The sequence below is a fragment of the Podarcis raffonei genome, chromosome 15 (assembly GCF_027172205.1).
Source record: "Podarcis raffonei isolate rPodRaf1 chromosome 15, rPodRaf1.pri, whole genome shotgun sequence".
NCBI classification, from domain to species: Eukaryota; Metazoa; Chordata; class Lepidosauria; order Squamata; family Lacertidae; genus Podarcis; species Podarcis raffonei.
This window is the reverse complement of record NC_070616.1, coordinates 13,324,351-13,349,916: the sequence shown is the minus strand read 5'-3', so window position 1 is coordinate 13,349,916 and position 25,566 is coordinate 13,324,351. Positions and strand designations below refer to the sequence as shown.

Here is a 25,566-nt window from a genome sequence, read left to right as displayed (position 1 = left end):
GCTGATCAAAAGGTCGGCGGTTCGAATCCCCGCGGCGGGGTGCGCTCCCGTTGTTCGGTCCCAGCGCCTGCCAACCTAGCAGTTCGAAAGCACCCCCGGGTGCAAGTAGATAAATAGGGACCGCTTACTAGCGGGAAGGTAAACGGCGTTTCCGTGTGTGGCTCTGGCTTGCCAGAGCAGCTTTGTCACGCTGGCCACGTGACCCGGAAGTGTCTCCGGACAGCGCTGGCCCCCGGCCTCTTGAGTGAGATGGGCGCACAACCCCAGAGTCTGTCAAGACTGGCCCGTACGGGCAGGGGTACCTTTACCTTTACCTTAATCCAGACCACAACTAATAATATGACAACATCCCTAATCCAGGTTGTTATTATTATGATTGCAACCACCCCCTGCACTCCTGCAAAGGTCCCTTCCAAAGGAATCACCGCCACCACGTGGGAAGAGGCGGAGGGGCTGCAGCCCTTCCCACTTCCCGAGACTACCCTTCCCAGGACGCACCGCGGCACGCGCGGCGGGCATGCGTGGTTCGGGGACGGGGCGCGGAATGGAATGGAATGCTTGTGCTGGAAAAAGAAGAGCCGTTTCAGCGGGGAGGGGAGGAAAGACTACGACTCCCATGATGCTGCTCGGCAACGAGGAGGCGGTGCCGATGACGACAGCAGCGGCGCATGCGTGCTTACTCACTCTGGCTGAGGCGGAGGTGGCCGAGAGGAAGCAACGGCAGGAATAGCAGCGGCGGCAGGAGCAGCGGAAACGAGGAGCTTCCTGGCAGCGGCCTCCGGTGAGGGGCTGGGAAGGCAAGGCGGCTCAGCCCCACTCACACGGCGGGAGGTGGGGCGGTTTGGGGGGGGTTGAAGACTTTTGGGGGCTGAAAGAGGTCTGGGGGGCTTGGGGAGTTGTTTTTTTGGGGGGACGGGGTTTTTCGAAGTGTTGCGGGTCTGAGGGAAGTGGGTTGAAGGGCTGAGGGGGGCATTTTAGGGGGTCCACGACCCCTCGTGCCTTTCAGTCTCCAGCAGAGCTTTTCAGGGTTTTTTAAAAATTAAAATAAATGGTGTTTTTTTAATAAAGTGGAATTTCTGAGAAAATTGGGAGCGGCCCTTTAATATAACATGACATCTTTCATTTCCTCCCAGAAACTCGGGGTGGGGCCGTTGGTGTTTGTGGTCTCTTGCTTCTCTTTCCTCTCCTGTCCATTTTACCCTCGCAGCCCCCCCCCCGCCCGGTGAGGTAAATTAAGACTTCAGAGACGGAGAGAGTTACTAAGCAGCCAAGTACTTGCCCAAGGCCACCCACCCACTGTGATTTCTTTCTTTCCTTCGCTAAGTTAAGACTTCTTAGTCTTCTCTCGCCACTCCTTCTAGCCCAGGGACGACTCTCAAAACCTGTAGGTTGTGGTTTATTCATTTATTGTATTTTGAATTTTTAATAAACCCTGCCCTTACTTGAAGGAGGAACATAAGGTAAGCAGAGGAAGTTTCACTTCTTCTGTCCCCTTGCCCCACAGAACCACTGTGCAATAGAGATCAGCCCTATGTGGTTACAGTGTCTGTCAAGGGTCAGCAAACTTTTTCAGCAGGGGGCCGGTCCACTGTCCTTCAGACCTTGTGGGGGGCTGGACTATATTTTGGCGGGTGGGGAAATGAACGAATTCCTATGCCCCACAAATAACCCAGAGATGCATTTTAAATAAAAGGACACATTCTACTCATGTCAAAACACCAGGCAGGCCCTGCAAATAACCCAGAGATTCATTTTAAATAAAAGGATACATTTTACTCATGTAAAAACACGCTGATTCCCGGACCGTCTGCGGGACGGATTTAGAAGGCGATTGGGCCAGATCCAGCCCCCAGGCCTTAGTTTGCCTACCCATGGACTAGGACCTGGTTTCAAATCTCCATTTAGCGATGAAGCTCACTGGGTGACCTTAAGGGCCATTTGCTGCCTCTTAGCCTAACCTACCTAACAGGGCTATTCTCCCCCCCCCCAGCTGGAACTCACAGGAACTCAGTTCTGGCACCTCTCAGGTGGACGTCATTGCCGTTATAAGAGAACAAGGGAGGTGTTCATGGTGATTTCCGGCACCTCTTTTTCTAGAAAAATAGCACTGCTGTGACGATTACAGTAAAGTGGGATGGGAAACCATGTGGACCACCTTGAGCTCCTTGCAGGCAAGGTGGGGTATAATTGTAATAATGATGATGTGTGACCCAGCGATACCCAGTGGGCTTCAAGGCTGACTTAAGAATTTGAACCCAGGACTGCCTGGTCATAGGCCAGAACTCTATGGGGAGGAGGGGGGTAACCAAGTGGTGGCCTCTAGATGTTAGACATCCAGCTCCAATCATCTGTTACTGTTGACCACGCTGTCCAGGGCCAATGGAGATTGGAGTCCGACAGCACATTGACTGCCTTTAATACACCACACATTGCTATAGTCACCTGCCTGGAAAATGTTGGACTTGTTTTAGGGGTGCTTTAATGGTCCCCTGGGCAATGTAGCATTCCTTTAAGGATTCAGGCTTCTCTTGGGGGAGGTTTTGTGCGCTTGCGCTAAGGCACGCATGCTATGGTTCAACTTTTCTTCTACAGGAAAACTGTGGGTGTGGGATGGGTATTTTGGGGTGTTGTGGGTGTCCCAAGAAAGGGAGGGGGGCTGCTGAGTGATCAGAGCTGTTGGCAAAATTGTGCATTGGGACGTAAGTACCTCCCCTAAGGGTGTGGGTATATATGTTTGTGTGTGAGGGGTCCTCCTTATACAAGAAAAGTATACCCCTAAGTCCCTTCTGCTGGGGAAGGTTTCTCAACTTCACCAAGCTTCCAAGAGGCATTCCATTGGCAGTTGGTTGGAATCAGGATGCTAGGCTAGGTAGGGTTTTGGTCCGATCCAGCGGTGTGTTTCTTACTGTCTTAGCAGGGTTGCCTTTACGTGACAGAGGTCACCAGGCATCTGAGGTCTAGCCACTTTTCACTTGAGCGGTCTGAGCTGCAAGAATCTATCACCCTTCGAGTAAACAGGCCTGCCTCTGGGGTGGCTTGCTGTTTGGCTGACTTGGTACCTAACTTTATGGTCCTAGACAGCTATTCCCCATGCTGGAAATTTAATGGTGGGAAATTCCTCTCCTTTATCATTCACATGTCAGCTAATCTAATTGGGGAAGGATGAGTAATAACTTTGTGTGTATACGTGAGAGCAGAGGGGATAGATGGCATCCAGCTGTTTCTCAGCACCTCTTGTGTGTCATTCTCGGCTCCATTTACTTACATTGGGTAATCATTCCATGTTGCCAGAAAGCCATGTGGAACTGCTTCCCCTACGTTTAATACCCACCCCAACACCACAGGCCTTAGTGGAGTATTTGCATGTTTCTGGACTTCACTTTCTTCCACATCTCCACAGTGTTGCTGGAAGTGGCTTCTGCAATTTGCCTGTGAATGGGTGGACCCTCTTCGTTCTCTTGCCAGGGTTGCTATGAAGTGCGACAAAATAATCACAGTACTCTAAGTTTCTCAGAGTGGGTTACAACATCTGAACACAGCACAGTATTAAAAACAATTTAAAGCGATTTACACAGCGGGGTCCTGAAAACACATAGCTCAGGTGTCTTAAGCCAGGGTTAATTCAACATTTTCCAGAAACTGCTGAATGAAAGTGCCAGATGTACCTCTGTGGAGAAGGAGTCACACAATTTAGGCACTGCCACCCCCACTCTAAGCTTCTGTAGAACTACTAAGGGGCTCCTGCCCATCTTAGCAACTGAGAGGGTCTGCAGGGAATGCGGTAGTCTTTCAGTTATTTGGGGCCTAAGTCATTTAGGGATTTAAACACTACTGTGAGCACCTTGAATTGGGCCTGGAAATGCACTGGTAGCCATTGCAGCAGTTTTAGAGCAAGGGTTATATGAGATCTAAATGCAATCCCAACCAGTAATCTGGCTGCAGCATTTTAGACCAGCTGAAGTTTCCTTCCAAGGGCAGCCCCATTAAGGGAGAGTTCAACCCTTTCCAAAACAGACAACCAGCCTAATTAAAAAAAAAAATACTGAAAGAGTGTTCTTTTGAGCCCTTAGGCAAAATCATATGTAAATACCAGTAAGTGGAAGCATGCATCAGAAATGTGAAATGGCCAAGGCTCTCGAGTGCTTGAAAGTGTTCAGCAGCAAACTAGTGCTGGTCACTTTTAAACCCTCCGTAGCTGGGGTGGGCTAATCTGGGGCCCTTTGGATGTTGTTGACCTCCAGTTTCCATCAGTCCCAGCTAGCGTGACCAACAATCAGGGGTGATGGGGGGTTGTACTGCAATGTCTGGAAGGCCACGAGTTCCCCATCTATGTTGAACCGAAGATGAGACTGTTCTCGGAAGGCCCTCAAGGCCATCTTGATAGTCAAAATAACTTTGAAACTAATTGGTAGTTGTTGCAAGAATGCGCTCACATATGTATGTTCACTTGCTTGGATATCTGCTCATTGGCTTGTTTTGGTGCTATGTTTTTCTGTGGGCCCTGGGATCCTGGCTCTGGGCCTAGAGAGGGGAGTTATCTGCGAGCCTTGTATAGTTGCCACCAATGCCTTCAAGGGTCAGGTGGATTGATGGGAGATTCTGGCCAAGCTGACATATGCAGCTTCTTTTATAAGTAATGTATACATGTTTACCTGCTTGTGGACAAGTCATGGCGACTGCTTGTTGCTGCTGTGTTCGCCCAGTGACTGTAAAGGCAGCAGGGCTCTTTACTCCATGTTTCAAGTTTACACCTTTCTTTAATAAAGCACTGGAACTGTCCGCTTTAGTGTTTTTAAGATCCTCCTTTGGTATCCCTGCACCAGACTACTCCCACAAGCCCCACTTTGTGCTTGCAGTTTGGGACACCATCCCTTCTCTTGAGGCAGGAGTGCACTGTGTAGTTGTAGCACCAAATGATGAAGCAAAAGCAAAATTCCCGAGTACATTTTAGATATATAATGGTATCTCTGGTTACGTACTTAATTTGTTCTGGAGGTCCGTTCTTAACCTGAAACTGTTCTTAACCTGAAGCAACACTTTAGCTAATGGGGCCTGCCGTGCTGCAGCCGCACGATTTCTGTTCTCATCCTGAAGCAAAGTTCTTAACCCGAGGTACTATTTCTGGGTTAGCAGAGTATGTAACCTGAAGCGTATGTAACCCGAGGTACCACTGTACTTTAAACTACAGCCTCCTTGAGGCAGGGGTCTTTCCTTTTATTGCTTTGTAAAAGTGCCACCAATAAGGGGCATCAGGGTGCCATTTATTTTTTTTAGCCCTCCAGCTTGACTCTCAATTGACCTACAAACCTGGGTTACTCAGCAGTAGCATTCTATGTAAGCTGGTTATACTTTGCTTGTATGCTGAGTTTCGAAGCAAAGTATTTGGTGACCTCTTTCCTCCCTCCCTGGTGTCATTTGTTCACATTTGAGTTCAATGCATCCAGCTTGAAAAGGGGTGCATGTGCTGTCAGCTTTGGACTGGGGACCAGAGTTCATGGTCTCATGTATTTCACCAGCTATGACCTTGTGGGCCGTTTTCTGGCTCATAGCTTTTTTCCTGCAAAGCTTTTGGAACAGGCTCCACAGCTCTCCTGTTTCCTTGAGGAACAGTGAAAGCAAAACGGATACAAGAATAAAACCGAAACCTTCTGATCTTATAAAATCAGCCTGCATGAAAGCCTTTGTGCCATTGGTTAGAAAGATACCACCACCACCCCCTCTTTGTTCACACATGCTGGGCCCAGTACAACTGATCTTTCCTCTTTGCCCTCCCAACAGCCCCAGGAAAAGGAAGCAGTTCTTTTGTGGAGCCTCTCTGCTTTGAAAGGGAAAGCTTTCTTTCTGAGCTTGTCCTAGATTCTTTCCTGGGTGGAAAAAAACCCTGGTTATTTGACCTGCTTCTTCCTTGTTCCTACCTCCTTTCCGAGTGCCATGCAGGGTTGATGCTGTCAGAGACAGGGTTCTTGGGCAGCAGTTGGAAAGGGCAGAAGGAGGCTTTGCCTGTGTGCTTGTAGCAGCTGTCAAAACTACTTGTTGCCACCAGCAGCCAGAGGCTTCCCCCACATGAAGCCATGTTCCCAGGCTCCTGCATGAACCAAGCAGACCAGAACAATCCTAGTTGTTTGGGGTTTGTTTGTTTTTTAATTACCTGCTTTTGTGTCGTTACTTGATCTTCCCATAGGGACAGAGGACGAATTCATTCTGTCCGCTTTCCACAGTGGTGCAGTGGTGGATTGGAACATAGTGTGGATTTGTGTGGATCTTTGCAGTGCAATTTTGGTCCATGCAACATATGCACAATGCCTCTAGTTATGGATTTAATTCATTTTGGGGTGCCCTGTGCACCCTGAAAAATCCGTAACTAGAGATGCCGCTTCTGCACACACTCATGGCCTGGTAGAGCGCTTCTGCGCACGCTCGCAGAGCTCTTCTACGCATGCTTCCGGGTTTGCCAAGGCCGTCACCCGAAGCTTCTGTGACCTGGAGGTTACGCAACATGAGGTACCACTGTGTGTGTGTGTGTGTGATATATTTTAAAAAGTATTTTGGGGGGATTCAAAAAATGTGTACATTGCATGCAGAGTGTGCATTAAAAGGAATTTATAATTTAAATGCAGATGTTTTTGTGGATTCTTTCATAAATGCCACACAAGATGGGGCAAACTGAGTGCCAGTGAAAATGAAACTGAAAATGGGCAGAGTTACGCTGATTCCGCTCTAACCTTCCACTCATTTTTATTTTAATTCAAGAGTCTATTATGAAGTTAAAATAAGAATGCAGTAGGAAATATGAAATGAAGATTCTTTTTAGGAACATAGGAAGTCAGATCATTGGGTCCATCTAGCTCAGAATTGTCTACACTGACTGACATTGGCTTTCCAGGGTTTCAAGCAGTGGATGTTCCCAGCCCTACCTGAGATTGAGCCCTGGGACCTTCTGCATGCAAAGCAGATGCTCTAACCACTTAGCTGCAGTCCTCCTGTTCTTGCTCATACCATTGTATTGGTGGAGGGTGATATTACCATGTATACTGTATTTGTTTGGCACCCACTTGTTTGAACCTTGAGTAACAACACAGAAACTCAAGACTAACATTTCCCCCCCTTTTAACTTGCAGGTGTGACAAGCTGCTGTTGCCAAAGATGAAAAATTGAATTTTGACTTGACACCATCCCGAACCTTTCATATTCCCCCCCACCTTTTTTGGGGGGGGAGGAAGGGCAAAAAGCCCATTGAAGATGGCAACTTTGCCAGGTACCTCCGCCGGGCCTCCCCCGTCCCTGCCAGATCCAGGAGTGGCCGTATGGGAGTGGCAGGATGAGTTTGGCAGGTGGAGGCCGTACCCAAGCGGCGTGTGCAGCTACATCGAGCAGTCCTTCCAGGCTCTCATGGCAAAAGGGAGGCAGTCGCTGCCCTCCTGGCCTGCCAACGGCAGCATTCCTTTGGGGCAAGCGGATTCCACGCTAGCACCTTACATCATCGACATACCGAATCTCACGCAGTTCCGGCAAGATACAGGTAGGAAAGTGGCTGTGCCAGCTGGCCTGGGCATGACTTAGCAGTGGCCCTTCTCATAACATTAGAACTCGTGGACATCTGATGAAGCTGGATATTGGTAGATTCAGGACAGAAAGAAGGAAGGACTTATTCACACAGCACTGAGTTAAGCTATGGAACTTGCTCCCGCTGGAGGCAGTGATGGTCACCAATCTAGATTGCTTTAAAAGAGGATTAGACCAGGGCTGGACGAGATTATGTAGGGGTGAATACTGTAGGGCTGGGCAATATCTGGTTTGCAACATTGTGATATATCACCAGATAAACATCACAATATCTATCATGATGGCTGAAATAAGGATTGAGCTGTGTAGAGGCATTGTCTGGCTTCACGGTTTTTCCCTCATCGTGATTTTTGCATCACACACAGATACACGTCATGATTTGCAATATATTGGCCAGGTCTAAAATTATGAAACCGTTGTCACAATACAGACTTCAAAACGGTTTTGGATGATGTATCAATATATCGCCCAGCCCTAGTGGGTAATAGCCAACAAAGTCATACTCGAAGTAAACCCATTAAAATGGATGGCTTAAAGTTACCAAGATGCACCAATTGCCTACTTAGAGTAGGGCAAACAATGTGTGTGTGTGTGTGTGTGTGTGTGTGTGTGTGTGTGTACACACACACACACATAAAAATTGGGGGTGGACAGGAAACCTAGCAGGAAACGCCTATCCACAAAACTTTGTAATTGCAATGTAAAAAAACCCAGACAATCTGGGCTGTTCATCAGAAGCCAGAGAGAATGGCAGGAAATCTTCCTTCCTGAGTTTCTGAACATCTTTGTAGAAGGGAGCAACAGATGCAAAGTCAGGCCGCAGGAGTGTGGCGCTTCAGCTGTCGGCAGTGGACAGATTAGCAGATGTTGGGGTAGCAAACACTCTCTGGTTGCTGCTGGACTACAGCTCCCATGATCCCTGGCCATGTTGGCTGAGGCTGGTGGGAGTTGGAGTCCAGGAGCATTTAGAGGACATTGTGACTTGAGCCCAGGCTGCCTGAAAGGTCCCATCTCCATATGTGAACCTGCTTGGGTGCTAAGATCCTCAGGTAAGCAGCTTCACTCTGTCCCATCAACATCAGAGGTACAGCAGGTCCACAGGAGAAAGCCTTTTTTTGTGTGGCTGCTCCCAGGTTGTGAAATACCCTCCCAAGAGAGGTCAGACTGGGTTCCTCTTTGTTACCCTACCACCAGTAGGCCAAGACCTTCCTGTTCAGATGGGCCTTTGGAAACTGAGGTGCAGACCATGCTTACCACTGGGCTGCTGTCAGGGCAAACCCAGTGTTAACTGCTGTCTCTAAATGTGTTATGATATATTTTGACTATTGTTTTCAACTAGGTTGGTTTTATTATTATGTATTTAATAATGATGTTTTTAAATGTTGCAAGCTGCCTTGAATCCCTACTTGGGAGAAAGGCAGGATAGAAATACATTAAATAATAGAGGAGCTGAACAAGAATGCAGGTCAGTGTTGGGTCTTCTCTTCTCTGTTATTTAGATTAAGAGTTACAGGTGTCTCCAACCTGGAGGAGGAGGAGGAGGAATGTTCCTTTGGCCCCAGGATCCCTTTCCTCTTCACAGTAGGGTTAGCCAAAGTGGCATTGTTGGACTCCAACTCCTATCAGCACCAGCCTGCATGGCCAGCAGAGAAGGATGATGAGAGCTGTAGCCCTACGACACTTAGAGTCCACTACATTCTCTGTTCCTGTCTTGCAGGAACATCGTGTTCAGGGAGACTTCTGTTATGAGCTGAAGAATTTAGCTGGTTATGTCTCAGTCAGTCAACTGAAGGAGAAGAGCCTTAAGGCACAGAAACAACGGGACTGTTAATCCCGTGTCCAAGTACACAGGACAATGCATCAGAGCCCAAGAACCCATTCCAGCCTGACAAGAGCACTCAAGGTTGGAGCAAAGCATAGTCATTGAAGGGTGTAGCCCTGAGGACTGGGCGATTTGCCAAGCCTTGGGATACCAAAATACTCCAGATCATTAAGATCAAGTGTTTTCCTTAGCAACTGGGGCCTGGACCTCTGTCGAAAGATGCAAGGCTTCTTCCTTACCATTGTTCCTCATCTTACAAATTGCTGGTACCCCTTTTCTCTCCTTGCAGGGACCATGCGCTGTGTGCGCAGACACGTTTTCCAGTTGGATTCAGCCCCTGGGCAGGGAGTCGTCTGGGAGTGGCAGAACGATGATGGCGGCTGGTTCCCCTATGAGATGACCGTCTGCATCTACCTGGAGCAAGCCTTCACGGTCAGCACCCCCCAGGCAGATCTTGGGCTCTTTGGCTACAAGTACAGCATCGATTTCATCTCGCAGACCCAGACCAACAAGGCCACGGGCTACCAGCGGAGGATCCGGAGGCGGGTGGATTCTCCCTACCCAGTCACCACAGTGACGGGGCCTCCTCATGCAGGACCCTCATGCACATGCCAGCAGTGTTTGTTGAACAGTGGGACTGGCCCCATTACATCACGGTTCCGGCACTCCATGGTGAACCTCCCTGGACCCTCCGCCGGAACTGCCCCCAGACCCTCTGCTGGGAATCTGGGGGCTGGCAGGACAGCGGGGCTCAGTTCCTCTCTGGTGGGCTTTGTGCCTTATAACAAGCCAGCCCTGTCCGGAGCACGGTCGATGCCAAGGCTGAATGTACACAGTGCCGGGGCAGCACCGCAGTCTGGAGCCGTCGCTGGGCCAAGCCCAGCAAACACCACGTCAAAAGGAGTCAGGTGAGCTATGTTTGTTGATCTACTCTTGAGTTGTTAACATCCTTTCTAAGCCACAGGGGTGGGGAGCATCAGGCCTGCGGGCCAAATCTAGCCCTCTAAAACTCTGTATCTCAGCCTTGGGACTCTCCCCCAGGCCACCCCCCTCTCCCACTCTGCTTCACAACCCACCAATAGCTTCGTCCTGTCGCTATGTTTTCTGGTATTAAATTCCATACTTCAGCTATGTGTTGTCTGAATTAGGACTTCCTTTTGTCCTGAATCTTCCGCCCTTCATTGGATGTCCCTAGGTTCTCATATTATGAGAGAGGGCGAGAAAAGCATGGATCCTGTAGGGGGGTGGGAAGCAAGTTGTCACTGTGGTTAGGATAGAAGTATGTTTACGGCTTTGTTTATTAGGATGAGGCAGTTGCATTGGAGAAGGCCCTTTCCTAATGATCCCCAACATGGGGTTTTCCTTTGTCTCTGCTTCTGCACACTGGATTCAGGTAGCAGGAGATGGAAAATATTCCCTCTGCCTGAGACTCTGGAGTGCCACTTCCAATCACTGTGAAGCCACTGCTAATGGTTTCTCCCTCTCTCTTGTATGGTGATGTTTATCTGTTGTACAAGAGCCTCTGAAGCCTGCAACTGAAATAATGTCAATCTCCCAATCAAATATTTGTTGGAAAAGAGATGCAACTTCAGCACAGTGAAAAAATAAAATTGTTGATAGTTAGTGGACTCTCTTTCAGCCCAGGGGTGGGGAACCTCCCTCCCAGGGGCCAAATGTACCCCATACCCAGTCCCCTCTAACTGGCCCTTATTACTCCTAAGGCCACAACTCTCACTGGCCCAGCTTCACATCCTCCTTGAGGGTTTCTGCCTGATTGAAATGTGGCTTTTAACTCTGATCGTGTCTCTTTCTTGCCTGGATGGAAGATAGTGTGGGATACCTGATGTGAAGAAACCAGCTTCCTGTACAAATATAAAAATCACATTCATTGTTCCACACACTTTTGCCTCTGGCCTCATCCAGCACTGGTATGTGGCCCTCGGAAGCTTGCTCAGAAGGGTATGCAACCATTAAGTTAAAAAAAAGGCTCCTCACCCCTCTTGTAGAAAATGCAGGGTTAAATCATCTGAGCTGATATCAGGCAGCTTCCGACTTTCCAGTGACTCTTTCCTTCAGGACACAATCTTACCAGCTGTCAGGCATTTGGGTAAGCCATGTTGACTGCAACGTGCTCTTATGGTCTCTTGGTGGCATGGGTTCACACATTCGGATGCAAGTATTTAGTATCCAAGTGATTCACCCTGCGTGTGTGAACTGGCCTTCAGGTTAGGGTCACTGTATTGCTGCTGCTCTTTATGAGGTGTTTAGACTTCCTCTTTCACTTGCCTGTGCTAAGTGGAGATCAGGCCTTGTAGGTGATGCTGGTGTTTGGGGGATTAGGTAGAAGCTTAAGCTGTGGAAAGATCCTGTTTCATCACCAGCAGACAGCCCTGGGCAGCTTTCCTCCACATAATAGCCTCCTGTCGGAAGTGTGTAATTACTTCTGTCCGGGCTCACATACTTGAAGCTCGCAAAAACCCACCTTCAAACAGAATATTCCCATGTATGTGATTAAAGAAAATCTGAGCAGCCAGCCATTGCTATCCAGCTCTTGGGCTGTGCTGTTTGTTGGTCAGCACCGCAGATTAAAATATTTCTTATTTTTGTTAGATTTAGAAACTTTTCATTTTTGTGCGCATAGCAAAAAGTTCCCCTAGAGCTGCAGACAGCGTCTTTAATCTGACTGTGAAGGTTTTGTTTTATGAATCAGCCTAGATACAAAGCCAGGAAATACTGGATCAGATCAGAACTGTAGAGTTGTAAGGGACCATCATCTAGTCCAACCTCCTGCAGTATAGGAATTTTTGTCTAACATGGGCTCGAACCCATGACCCTGAGATTAAGTTTCATGTTTTACCAACTGAGCTGTCCCAGCACTTGGTGGTGGTGGTGTAAGAAAACTTGGTATATCTTGAGCTGGAGTATAAGAAACTGGTACTGGGCTTGGAATTTAACTCCCTGAGAATCGGCTGTTTTCTTTTTCTAAAAAAGCAAGTTGCTGTGTGTGAGTGTTTTAAACTGGGCAGTACTTGTTGAAATCTCAGAAAGCCGATAATATATCCTGCTGAATAGGTTTTGAAGTGGTGGTGATGGAGTTGTGTATGCCTCATTTCCCCCAGCTGATAAAATCACTATAACCTGTGCCCATGTGTACAGTTTGCTTGATTTATCCATGGTTGTAGGAGTCAGCTGTTCAGGGGGCCAAACCTTGATTGCCTAGGCAGAGAGATGCAATTTTTAGCCTAGAGCATGTACAGCCCTAGGTATGTCTGGTTCTCTTGCTTATTCCTTGTGGTTGCTATAATTATCCACTTTAAAACACATTCAGTAACATTGTCCTCTTCTCTCCCCAGTGTCCCAAAGCTGCCAGTGAACATGTCCAGACACAGCAAAGTGAGCCAAGCTCTGGCAGGTAAATGGCTCCTGTTATTTCTTTTTGTTGTCCCGCCACCCATGGCTTACACTGGCAACTGGGCTTACAAGGAATTGGCGTCCTCATACCCGGTGCTGCTTGGGAATTCTAAGAAACAAAAAAGGTGCAGTTATGGAAGGTTCAATCCACCATCCACTTGGCACAGATGAAAATCTGCTCCTTGATCTCAGGACCCATCATTCAAAGTGTGATTAAAATCCATGCAGGTTTGAGCGATTCAGTCTGGCGTCTTGATTCAAAATGGCGTCCGGTTTCATCCAAATGTAGACAAAAACCTGGGATTGTAGTCAGCTAACTTTTACTCTGAGTGGACCCATTGAAATTAACCAACCTAAGTTAGTCATGGCCATTAATTTCAACTCTTGAGTAAAAGTTAGTTGGATACAACCGCTGCTCATTGAACCCAGAAACCATTATGCAAAAAAGTAATAAAAAATTGTTGCAATATCTCTTAGAGGTGTTCAGTGGCATAGCAAAAAGACAAAATGGTGCCCTCACTGATGGTGTGGGACTTCAACTCCCATCAGCCTCAGCCAGTATGACAAATAGTCAGGAATGATGGGTGCTGTAGTCCAGCAACCACCTGGAGGGCCACAGGTTCCCTATTTTTAGCTGTTACCTGTGTCTTGTTGGGGTAAACATACTGCCTTCCTCTTCCTGAATGTCCCTAAGTCCACTTCACCTTAAAATGAGGATTTCTGAATTCTCAATAGATTGTCTTTCCATACTTGATACAGATTCCCCTCACCCCTTCTGCTTCTCAGAGGCTGCTACTGCTACTGGAGTTCAGACCATTGGTCCCCTTTCCCTGACAGAGGTATTGAGAAGACCGCCTTTCCATAGTTAAAACCATGCCTAAGGCGGCTCACAACATGAAAAGATGTACACAATTGCAAAAGCACAACAAAAGTAGACATAAGCAGAGAAAGTAAAAGCATATAAACAATTTGCACCTAAGTCATAATAAAATCTAAAATTAAAGATACAAGAAACTGTTATTAATAACAGCAAGGTTAAGCCTCTCCAAAATTAAGTCATGACCCCAAGAAAAAACCCTAAACAATAACCCGCCCCAAGAGTCCGCAGGCATCCTGAGAAGCAGGGCTTAAAGGACTCGCACCCAAAATACCGTATTTTTCGCCCCATAGGACGCACTTTTCCCCCTCCAAAAATGAAGGGGAAATGTGTGTGCGTCCTATGGGGCGAATGCAGGCTTTCGCTGAAGCCTGGAGAGTGAGAGGGGTCGGTGCGCACCGATGCCTCTAGCTCTCCAGGCTTCAGGAAGCTATCCGCAAGCCTTGCAAGCCCGGCGGGAGTTCCCGCGGGCTCACAAGGCTTGCGGGCAGCAGCCTGCAGCCCGAAGCACGGGGAGCCCTCCAGAGGGTGTCCTGAGCTTCAGGCAGGTGTGCGCAAGGCTTGGGGCTGCAGCTGCGGCTCCCCCCAAAAATGAGGTGCACCCTATAGGATGAAAAATATGGTAGATCCTGGCCTCTTAGGCAGTCTCATCTTTTGTGGCTGCAGTCAGTCAGTCAGGACTTCACCCTCCCCAGCTAGGTAGCAAGCCAGGGAGCAGGGGTTGCAGGACTCACAGCCAAGATGTACCCCTGCCCCATATATTCCGTAAGATGCTCAGACAATCTAATGGGAGGCTACAGTCTACAAATTCTCTTCCAGGTGCTATATGTTTTGAAATGCATACTACTTTCCCCTGTGTCTGGCTCTGTGCGTTGTAAGAGTCTGCCTTAATTGGGCACAGTCTCACTGCAATGAGGTGCAAGGAAGAAAAGCCCAGGAGGGTGTGGAGACACCCAGTGAAGTCATAAAATGGGAGATGGAGGGTGCACTTCTGGCATCCCCCCACCCTTAAAAAAGAAAGCAGGGTGTGGTCTTCTTTTTTTCCAAAATCTGCTCACCACCTATCCTTCCTTGACTCTGGAAAGCAGGTGGCTGGTCTCCAACATGGGTGCTTAGGAACAGCAATGAGTCTTGCTGCTTCTACATGCCTCAGAAACACTTTGCAGCTGCTGGGGTGATATCTTGCCCATTTCTCGCTTTGGGACTTGAGTAGGCACTGCAGCAGCCCTCAGTATGGTCGTCATCGTGAGTGTAGGCCTCAGGACTCACATGAACTTGGAGCACCCGAGAATCCTCTGCCACACACAAATTCTGTTCTGTGTCATCGGCTCAGGGCTTTTCAGCAACCAGCTGAACTTAGGAGAGATCCCTTGAAAAACAGTGGTGTGTTTGTGACTTCTTGTCGTATCATGTATTAGTCTGGTTCAGATGACTTGTCTCAATCACTAGATTGAGAATGGATTGTAGCGAGCCTTGCATGCCCCACCCTCTAAATCTCCAGCTTGATCATGCTTTGTTGTTGTTGTTATTTTGTGAATGTTGGTTAGATCAAGCCACAGTTCCCCCCAAGCTTGTATGTCTCATGGAACTATTGTTCATTCTAAAGTAAAAATGGAAGCTTTTGGTCTTTGCTGAACTGAAGGCTGGGAGCCTGCATTCCCCATCACCAGTAATGTGCTTTTTCTGGGAAAAAGTTAATTGGGAAAATTCTCCTATGCCAATTAACCTTCCTCAAGCTTGTGCCTTCCATTTATTTTGGACTTCCAGTTCCCATCCGCCCTAGCCAGCATGGCCGCTGCTCAGATCTGCTATGGCCCTCCAGATGTTGTGGGCTACAAATGCCCCATCCCTGATTTATGTGGTCATTTGAAGTTGGCAGCTGTGAACATGCCTGCTGCTTGACTCACTTCCTTGCACCCCACCCCCAAATTCCACCCTTTTGGGAGAAAGTGAGCTTTTAGATGTCTCTGTCTTACCCATCTATATCCCCACCCCCTTGCAATACTGAATCACCTCCTTTTCCTTTTGTGCTTGTTTTATGATTTCTTTTTTCATTGGTCGAATCAGTTTCTCAAATCAAGGTTTCCTTGTGTTATTTCCTGGCAAATTGTGTGATGCAAATTTTCTTTCCGCTCCTCCTCCTCCCCTCCCTTCCCCACCTTGCATGCTGATCTCGTGCCCCCTGTAGGCATGATGGCCTTTCTGATGTCAGTCCCTGGATTCCCTGTGCACCTCAGCCTGGCACCTCAGCCCGCCAGAGCCCCTAGAGCCTCTAAAAAACACAGCTCAGTTAAGGAGGGGAGGAGGAGAGAGATCGCCAAAGGTAGCCCACTTGCTTGGATTCCTCAGGGGGGCGGGTTGTGGGGGAGATCTCCTCCCGGCTGCTGCTGCCACCACCTCCTCCTTGCGGCCTTCTGCTCTCCTTTCCTTCCTCCTTTCTGGCTTCTCTGGCAAATTGGATAGCTTTGGACGCTCTTTGGGTGGCCTGGCCCTTTTCTGCCGCAGAGGGTCTTGACGCGATCTTTGCTTACACACTGCTGCTTTGTAGTCTCTCCAGAATCTGCATGACCTTTTCTAAAGCCGCCTCTGTGCTCCCAAACAGAGACGTCGGGTGGTCTCCAGGCTTTCTATGCTTAGAAACCAAGGTACACACAAGAACGAAGGGAAGGGTGGAGGAGGCAGCTATATTTACAGTAGCAGAGGCTCCTGTTGCAGCTTATTGGATTAGCCGAGATTCACCTTCTGGTGGCTGACACAAAAACGGTCTCGGATGGTTAAACTGGTATTAGTAAAATGTTTTGGGCTGAACGGCGGCTCAGTGATACCTTAGTTGCAGCTGGGCTTCCCAGGTTTGCAAATGTGTATAATACTGACCCCCTTATAAATGTTTGTGTCCTTTAGTCTTAGAGCTCATCCATCACAGCTCCTCTTAATTCGCTCATTTAGAAAGATTCCCAGATCACTTAATGATAAATCAAGTTCCTATTTGTTGCCATTGTGTTTATTATGCTGAGACACATTTCCCTTTAGGGACATAAGAAGAGCCTGCTGGATCAGGCCAATGGCTCATCTAGTCCAGTCTCCTATTCTCAAAGTGACCACCCAGATGCCCATTACGGGAACCCTCAAGCAGGATCCAAGCGCAAGAGCCCTCTCTCCACCTGTGGTTTCCAGCAACTGGTATTTGGAACCATTATTGCCTCCATCTGGCTCATCCTAAAAAGAAATTCCAAAATCCCTGTTTTGCCCAGCCCCTTGGCTTTCAGCCTTCTCCAACAGCTGGTGCCTTCCAGATATTTTGGGCTGCCACACAGTCGCTGGGTATTGTAATGCAAAACAACTGAATAATCATAAAATCTTAGAGTTGGAGCGGTTCCCAAAGTCATCTAGTCCAACCCCCTGCAATGCAGGAATCTCAGCTAAAGCATCCATGACAGATGGCCATCCAGCCTCTGCTTAAAAGCCTCCCATGAGGGAGAGTCCACCACCTTCCAAGGGAGTCTGTTCTGCTGTTGGAACAGCTCTTACTGTCAGAAAGTTCTTCCTGATGTTTAGCCTGAATCTCCTTTCTTGTAACTTGAATCCATTGGTTTGGGTCCTACCCTCCATAGCCGGAGAAAACCAGCTTGCTCTGTTTTCCATGTGACCGCCCTTGAGATATTTGAAAATGGCTATCATATCTCCTCTCAGTCTCTTCCTTTCCAGGCTAAACATACCCAACAGTTCATCATAAGACATGGTTTCCAAGTCCTTGATCATCTTAGTTGCCCTCCTCTGCACACGTTCCAGCTTGTCAATAACTTTCTTAAACTGTGGTGCCCAGAACAGGACACAGTAGTCTAGGTGTGGGCCTACCAATTCGGAATAGATTGGTACAATTTCTTCCCTTGATCAGGACACTGTAATTCTGTTGCAGCCTAGAATAGCATCACATTTCAAAACAGATATACTAGGGGGGTCGTTCCAACAGGGCAATGATTTCAACATGCCAGAAGGAATTATCCCCACCCCGTGTTGCTACTCTGGGGCTTTTCTCAACCCCACAAGAGGCAATTTTGGGTGCGGGGGGTGGGGATAGCAGAGGGTGTCGTTGCAGAAAGGAAAGCTATTGGGCAGCACTTCCGCTGGTGTGACTCCTTAGCTGAATCCCATCCACTGCTTTCTGATAGGTTTCCAGACATTTTGGGGCCACTGCCCTCTTGGTTCCATAAACTCATCCCCAGTGCCCTTTACCCCACCCTATAAAACAGGAATAGGCAAACTTGGCTCTCCAGCTGTTGTTGGACTACAACTCCTATCATCCCTAGCTAACAAGACCAGTGGTCAGGGATGATGGGAGTTGTAGTCCTAAAACATCTGGAGGGCCGAGTTTGCCTATGCCTGCTATAAAAAGTATTATTCAGTAGGGCAGTTTGCACAACCCACTAAGGAAGATAATAATACAATAACATTCAAGCCAGTTGCAATTAATTGCACTTTTAGTTAAAAAATAAATATATGCAGAAATAGATGTATGTTCTGATCTAATATTGTAGCTAAAAACAAAGAAGCAAAGAATTGCTCATGAAAAATATTTTTACTCAGTCTTGCCAACGACAGCATACAGGTGAAGGAAATTTAGAGCAGTATATATTTATATATGGATACATACCAGACATACACAAGTCTTTTCCTACCACAGAAGTACAGTAACTAATTTATAAGAAAATCAATAGCTGTTTATAATACTTGGCTTTCTTGTGACTTGCAAAGTCAGAATCATAAATACAAACAAATGTGACCAAAGGAAATAGCTTTGAAAGTGGTAAGAGCAGTAAAACTTTTAAGTACAAAGAGAGGAAGGGGCTTTGCTATAGACTCTAGACTGGTCAGAACCCACTGTAAAGAACCACTGTCCTAATGTTTTCTCTCTGCATTGCTCTGCAAACCCGCATTTTTGCATTTTCGGAGGTGGTATTCTGGATCCTTAGCTCTGGGCAGTTTGTGGACAACCTGCTTACCTCTCCTGCCAGTAGCTTAAGGCACAGGTGGGGAACCTGTGGCCCCCTGGCTGTTATGGGTCTTCATTCTCATCACCCCTCTAGTCTGACCCCAGTGTCAATGGGGCGTTGTAGTCCAGCAAAATCCTGGGAGCCACCCCTGGTTTAAGGGTAGTGTTGCATGTCACTGGCCAGCTGCATCTGCTCTCTGGGATGAGGGGAGAGGACTTTGCATATGTTCAGAGGTTCTCTTCTCCCCAGTAGACAACTGTGGTTTCCAGTAGGTGCACAGACTTTTCCCCCCCAATGACTGGATCTCAGTGCATTTTGAGAATACCTTTTCTTTCAAGGGGAACAACGGTAGAATGGTATTAAGTCTCTCTAGGCAGGTGGTCCTCTGCCCAGGTATTGGACCCTTCCTTACAGACCCACTGCAGGAGCAGAGCAAAGCTTCCATCATCGTTGCAAGTTGAGAGACCAAGGCCACGTTCACTGAAAGCACCTAGAGCTACAATTCATAGAGTTCCCTGGGAACAGGGATTGACAAACTGTGGAAATCGTAGCTCTGGGAGGGGAATAGGGGCCTCCTAACAGCGCCCTTAATAAACCGCAGCTCCCATGATTGTTTAAAGTGATTTTATCACACTTCAGACATATGGTGTGAATGGCCTCTACCCAGCTCTTGTGCCCATCAGTGGAAACAACTCCGCCCTGCTCTGTGATCTTATGCACGTAGCATTGAAGTGCTGGCTGCGACTGCTCAGAAATTACTTTTGCTGGATTTAACCTTCTTGCACCTTCTCTAACCCTTCCTCCTTGGCCTGTCGCCTTGACTTGCCTGTGGGCCGCTTGCTCCTATTGCATCTGCTGTCTCCCAAGCAGATTTGTGCCTTAGCTTAGGTTGATGTTTCCCTCTGTGCTTTCTCTCTTCTCTTTCTCTCTCTCTCTAGGTGGCTCCAGCAATCCTGAAGAGGTGGTTAAGAAGTATTTGGAAGAGCTGAATGCACCCCCTGCTGATGAGGTGAGCTGAAGAACAGCCCCAGGAGCCCCTCCAAGCTAGGAACGGAGCCCTCCCTAGAAACCAGGGGTGGGGAACCTCTTTCTGCCTGAGGCAAACCTCCAGGTGGTGGGTGGGGCCAGAGCCAAAAGTGGGCAGGGCAGTGAATGCAAATTTTTACAGTAGGCTTGTTTCTACACCTACCCACCCTCCCTTCTTTCTCTCCTCCACCCAGGCAAGCCAGTGGCATGAGTTCAAGCAAATGTTCCAGCCAGGCAAAACCACAGAGCAGGGCTGTGGCCTGGAGAGAGTTCTGAGGGCCAGGTGAAGAGGCTTGGAGGGCCTCATTTGGCCTCCAGGCCTGAGGTTCCTCACCCCTGCTTAAAGTTGAGGGAGAGTGGAAGGGGAAATGCAATTTTCTTTATTTGTTCATTTTTGCTAAATCGGTTACAGAGACATCACAATATAAGTTAGTTGTCAGGAGCCGGAGTCAGGCGTTAGGTCGGCGATAGCAAACACGGCGTCCGTGAAGTTATTCAAAGAAAGCAAAGCAGCGCAGGCCCAGTGAGCACAGCAACTTGTCCCTGTAGGTCTTGCCCCAATAAAGCAGTTGCGAGGACTGAAGGTCTTTCCCACTGCTCTGTATGGCTCCTCCTCTCCATGGTCTTTGCCAAGCAGTCACAGATTGCGCACACAGCCAATCTCTCCTCTGCTCTTCATTTCTCTGCGTGTCCTGGGAGACCAGGGGGGAGGGTAGCTGGTTGCGGCAGGAGGGGGAGGCTTCCTGGTTTCTTCAGCAGCCTGCCTCCACTCTGCCTCTTGACCCTGCTCCTCTTCAGCCTCCTCTTCTGCTTGAGTTGAAATACTGATTCTCTCTGTCCAGGATTGCATCATCTGCATGGAAAAACTAGGCGCCCCTTCGGGCTACAGCGATGCCTGCGAGAGCAAGACGATCAGACCAGAGAGCGTGGGGAGGCTGGCCAAGTGCACGCACACCTTCCACCTCCTCTGTGTGCTGGCCATGTACACGAGCGGCAATAAGGTACTTGGTGGGTGGGGCGGGTGCATGTGGTCATGTGCAGAAGCAGCTACCCTTTCCCTAATCACCATGGTGTACAGTTGCTGCTGAGGGTAATCATTATAGCAGGGATGATGCTGGTGCTCCAGCGAAGTGTAACCTTTAAGGTTGCTGGAAACTTAAGACCAGGGATAGGGGCAGAAGTCTCAATTCTCCAGCCGGCTCCTCCAGTACGTCGGCTTCAACGAATGCTCTGTCTAGATTTTCACTAACACACACACATATCCCATAAGGATTTTAGCTCAGAAAATAACCAGGCGCAGTTTCAAGGTTCTTGCATTAATTTACGAAGCCCAGAATTAATATATCAATATCTTCACCCACAATTATGAATTTCTGTGCAAAAATCTTGCAAATGGTTGATTGACTGCATTGTTGGTCCTTGAGAGGAAAAGAGGCCTCTAACTTTAGAAACGCCCTCTTTCCATTTTAGAAAACCGTGAAATGTTCTAACTCGCTTGCTTGCGCCTATATCAAATGCCCTCCTGCAATGGTTGTTTGGCTACAGGAAGCACCTTTAGCAAGAAACAGACTACTAAAATGAAGTGTTATTATTGTGGTCCTGGTAATTTCCTGCTCCAATCTGCCCCTACAAAGTATCATATGGACTCCTTATGCCTACAAGCATATAGCTGATGCATTTGCTGTTGGATCATCCATCAAACTGATGGATGATTTAGAAGGATTGGGTCCAGCATCACTTTTGCTGTGCTTGTGTGCCATTATCCATACTCAGCAGAGTTACATCTCAATGCAGCTCCTTCCTTGGAAATGTCTTTGGGGTTGAAGGCACACACAATAGGCAATAAACAGTCATGGATGCCATATAGATTCAGTCGAGTGTAGAGGTTTACTTGACAGGCATAAAAGCATATTGGTAGCAAATATATACAGACATTCACCACTGCCGTGGTCAAGGCATGCTTAGAGTCCAACAAGAGTCCAAGACACTCTCTCTCTGCTTCTCTCACCAAAAGGCGCAAGCAAGAAACTCACATCAAGTTACGCAGAACCTTTGTTATCAGTGCTTCCTGTCATAATGTGCATGTCCAAAGAACAGTTCCCACAAAAAATGTCCTTGCATAGACAGAACAATCTCAGCCTTCTGCTGCTTCTTGAAACTACTTCTCTGTTCTTCTCTATTTCTGGAACAAATGGTTCTCACACAGAGAGAGAGAATATTCAAAATATGCATGTACCGATCTCCTAGAGCCCCCTGGGAAAAAGGGGTTTGTAGCCCTTGGAAAGACATCCTCCTCTCAGCACCTTGAACAAACTACAGCTCCTAGGATTCTTGGGGAAAGCCATGACTCTTTAAAGTGCTGTCACAGAGCTGTAAATGCATGGGGCAAATGTGACCTAAATGGTCAAGCAGCTCTGACTTTGTACAAGGACTTGCACCCCCAAACTCCTGTGGTTGCACACGGCTTTCTTTTTTTTTGTTGTGACCTATCTTCTTGCTGAGCAGTCCCCTCTCCCTCCCACTACACACACCCAGGAGTCAAAGTTTTTTGCCTGGTCTTGGTAGCCATCAAAACTTGGCTCCCCTCCCTTCCTGTATTGCAGAGAAAAAGCAAATACATCCTCCTCCTACATCGCATGCCTGGCAAGCGGCTTTCCCAGAAGATAATGGGTGAAAAGAAAGGGCAGTGGCTTAGGCGCAAAGCAGCTGTTTTGCATGCGAAAGGTCCCAGGTTCCATCTCCCATGGTAGGGCTGGGCGAATTTCCTGCTTGAAACCCTGGAGAGCCATTGCTGCCAGTTAGACGATGCTGAGCTAGATGGGCTGTTGGTCTCACTCAGCATGAGGCATATTTCTAAAATACTAAGTGCCCAGTGCCAATTTGAAAGAGGTGCTCTCTGCCTCCTGTTGCCAGCTATAACAATGGCAGAAAGAACTCTTTCCTTCCGGCCATCAGAATTAAATTTCTGGCTGCCACTGGTGACCGTATTTGTGGGCTCAAGAAGAGTAGGCATGCCAATCTATGTAAAAACTGTTCCAGCCGGAGTGGGGTTGAATAGGTGCTTCTGGGAACTTAAGGAGGTGAGTGATTGCAATCTCCTCCGCCCTTTGCGCTTCAGAGTTGTTCTCTGTAAGTATAAGCAAAACTTCTTTAAAAGGAATGGGGAGATGCAGGCAATCTGGAGCCTGCCTCAAAAGATCCTGGGCCTCAGGCTCCCCACCTGACACGTCCCCTGGTTCTTGGGGTTCTAAACCTTTCTTTGACCTGGTTTTTTACCTTCCAGGACGGCAGCCTCCAGTGCCCGTCTTGTAAGACCATCTACGGGGAGAAGACAGGCACCCAGCCCAACGGGAAGATGGATGTCGCCATACTCTCCGAGTCTCTCCCGGGGAATGAGGACTGTGGCTCGATACAGATCATGTACCACATTAACAGGGGCATTCAGGTGAGAAAGTTAGAATGGAATCATAGAGTTGGACCCCACAGATCATCTAGTCCAACCCCCTGCTATGCAGTGGCGTCAGCTAAGGAAGAGGAGAAATCGTAGCTCAGGGGTGGAGTGCCAGGCTTCGCATGTTGGCTACCCCTGACTGTTGGCATCCGTCTGTCTTGGGAGACAATGGAGGAGTGTGCCTTTGGGGGTGAAGTCAAACCGCTGCAAGGTTGCAGCGCCTGCTGTGGCTGTAGAGACCGACATGGGAGAGACATGTCCTGTTGCAGCTGGGGCAGTTGAAGGCATCCGGTTGTGCTGCTGCAGATGCACCACGGCGTTTCTTCTCCCTGCGCTCCTCCCAGCAGCCATTCCTCCTCTGGTCACTGATATGGGTGCACAACCTGACTGCCTGCAGGCACTGTGGACATCTGTGAGGGATTCCCACATAGTGGGGTTATGTTGCCAGCCTTCATGCCACATTTGCAGACATCTTTGTAACTCACAGTTGGTCTGCCAACAGGCCTGACTGACAGCGTGCAAAGTACCCACCTGATACTTAACCAGCAACCCTTCCGACGTGTTCCTACACAGCACTGCCCCCTTCCTGCAGCCACCTCTGAAGCTAAGTGGGCAGTACAGCCAATGACTGGATTTCACATGCGTGACTTTTGTCTCCCTTCCAGGGTCCGGAGCACCCCAACCCAGGCCGCCCATATTCCGCAAGGGGCTTCCCGCGCTACTGTTACCTGCCAGATAATGAAAAGGGAAGAAAGGTATGATGGAATCAGCACCTGCCCTTACCTGTGGCAGTCATCTTTCAACAGAGTCAGAGGAGCTAGGAGGTCAGCCTTAGACAACCTGATGCACTCCAGGTGTTTTGGACTACAAGTCCCATCATCACTAGCAAGGGCTGCTGGGAGCTGGAACAACTTAGTTCCATGGTACCTCAGGGACTCTCCCGATCCCTTATATTCCAGCTCAAACTCCGGGATTATCTGCAGGAGCAGCTCTGGCTGCTCCCTGAGTAGGTGAGGCTCATTTGACAACAACAAGGAACTGAGCCTTTAGTGTCGTCAGCCCAGTTCTATGGAACTCACTGCCACTGGAGATTCAGCAGGGGCCTTCTGAATTAATTTTTAAATGCCTGCTGAAAACCTTTCTATAAAACACCTGGAGGGCATTAGGTTGGTGAAGGCTGTAATAGAGGAGAGGGGTGAGCACAAGCTTATGTCTTCTTTATTGCCTTTATTTTAATAGTTTTGCTTCTTATATTGTTCAGATTCTGTTAAAAGTTTGATTACTTTTAACAATAATATTTTATATGGTTTTAGCTTTTTGTATTTTATCTGTACCATGTTTTAATTAGTGTAAGTTCCATTGAGCCCCAGAATGAGGAAAAAGGCAGGATATAAATATTATTATTAATAGTAGTAGTAATAATAAATGTAAGATGCAGTGGGGGACACTGGTAACTGTCCTGGCCAAAACCCCATCCAACACCAGGGACAGCTAAGAAAGGAGGTGAGATGTAAGGACTGGCAAACACCTCTCGATGAATGCAGAACAAAGCCAAATTAGAACTTCCCTATCGCTCAAATTCAGCTCAAAACGGCACCAGCTTCATAGAGACAGTTCACACTTACAACCAAGGTCCATTCGCCCACATGGTTGCAGGGTGTCATCTACTGCCATCTACCATCCAAAACTGCCAGGGCCAAGACGGGGAGGGGTGCCCTCACTCTGATTTGGCTTCACAACAATGCATTGTCACTGGCAGCAGTGGCCTCCATTACGCCAACAGGTTAGTTCTGGGTGAGGGCAAAGCTTAACGCCCTCACTCTGATTTGGCTTCACGGCCACACAGTGTCACCAGCAGAGATGGCCTCCATTGAATCAGCAAGTCAGTTTTGAGTGACCTCCCTCCCTCCCTCTTGCCAGGTCTTGGAGCTCTTGAAGGTGGCCTGGAGGAGGAGACTGATCTTCACCATTGGGACGTCCAGCACAACAGGAGAAAGCAACACCGTGGTGTGGAACGAGATCCACCACAAGACAGAGATGGACTCCAACACCTCGGGGCATGGCTACCCGGACCCCAACTACCTGGACAATGTGCTGGCCGAGCTGGCAGCTCAGGGGGTCACGGAAGACTGCTTGAGATCCTGATCACCTGCGTCAGTCGGATGGAGCCCGCTCCTGCACCTTCGGACTGCAGGCACCCCTCTCGAGGGTCGCCACCGCTACAGCCAGTTGCCCCTGTTGCCTTAAGCTCGCTTGCCCCCCTTTCTCTGAGCAATAATGCTGTCTCTGGGATCGCCTGGTTGCAGGGAGGAGGTTTCTCTACTCCGTTTTGTATCTTTCTAAGGGCTTAGCCCAGCCTGAATGTACGCAGCGAAACCTTATCCCCCGTGTATAGAAGAAATGCATAAAAGGACAGTGACTTTAA

At 48.3% G+C, this 25,566-nt stretch overlaps 1 protein-coding gene across 2 annotated transcripts; it reads left to right on the top strand.

Moving 5' to 3' along the window:
* Positions 1 to 665: 665 nt before the first annotated feature.
* On the top strand, positions 666 to 25,566 carry DTX2 (deltex E3 ubiquitin ligase 2). Of its 2 annotated transcripts, XM_053366500.1 has the most exons (10): positions 666 to 781; positions 7,119 to 7,519; positions 9,675 to 10,293; positions 12,739 to 12,797; positions 15,862 to 15,996; positions 19,603 to 19,673; positions 20,533 to 20,691; positions 22,974 to 23,135; positions 23,807 to 23,896; positions 25,062 to 25,566. In XM_053366500.1, the coding sequence occupies exons 2-10, from the start codon at positions 7,240 to 7,242 to the stop codon at positions 25,284 to 25,286; spliced, it is 1,800 nt and encodes a 599-aa protein (XP_053222475.1). In that variant the 5' UTR covers positions 666 to 781; positions 7,119 to 7,239; the 3' UTR covers positions 25,287 to 25,566. The 2 variants fall into 2 exon arrangements, with proteins under 2 accessions (XP_053222475.1, XP_053222476.1); XM_053366501.1 differs by lacking the exon at positions 15,862 to 15,996.

Bases quoted from the DNA above. Each gene is read 5' to 3' on its own strand.
- DTX2 (XM_053366500.1), top strand. From the start codon at position 7,240: ATGGCAACTTTGCCAGGTACCTCCGCCGGGCCTCCCCCGTCCCTGCCA. The intron at 10,294-12,738 runs GTGAGCTATGTT...TTCTCTCCCCAG, and splicing joins ACCACGTCAAAAGGAGTCAG to TGTCCCAAAGCTGCCAGTGA. The intron at 19,674-20,532 runs GTGAGCTGAAGA...CTCTCTGTCCAG, and splicing joins ATGCACCCCCTGCTGATGAG to GATTGCATCATCTGCATGGA.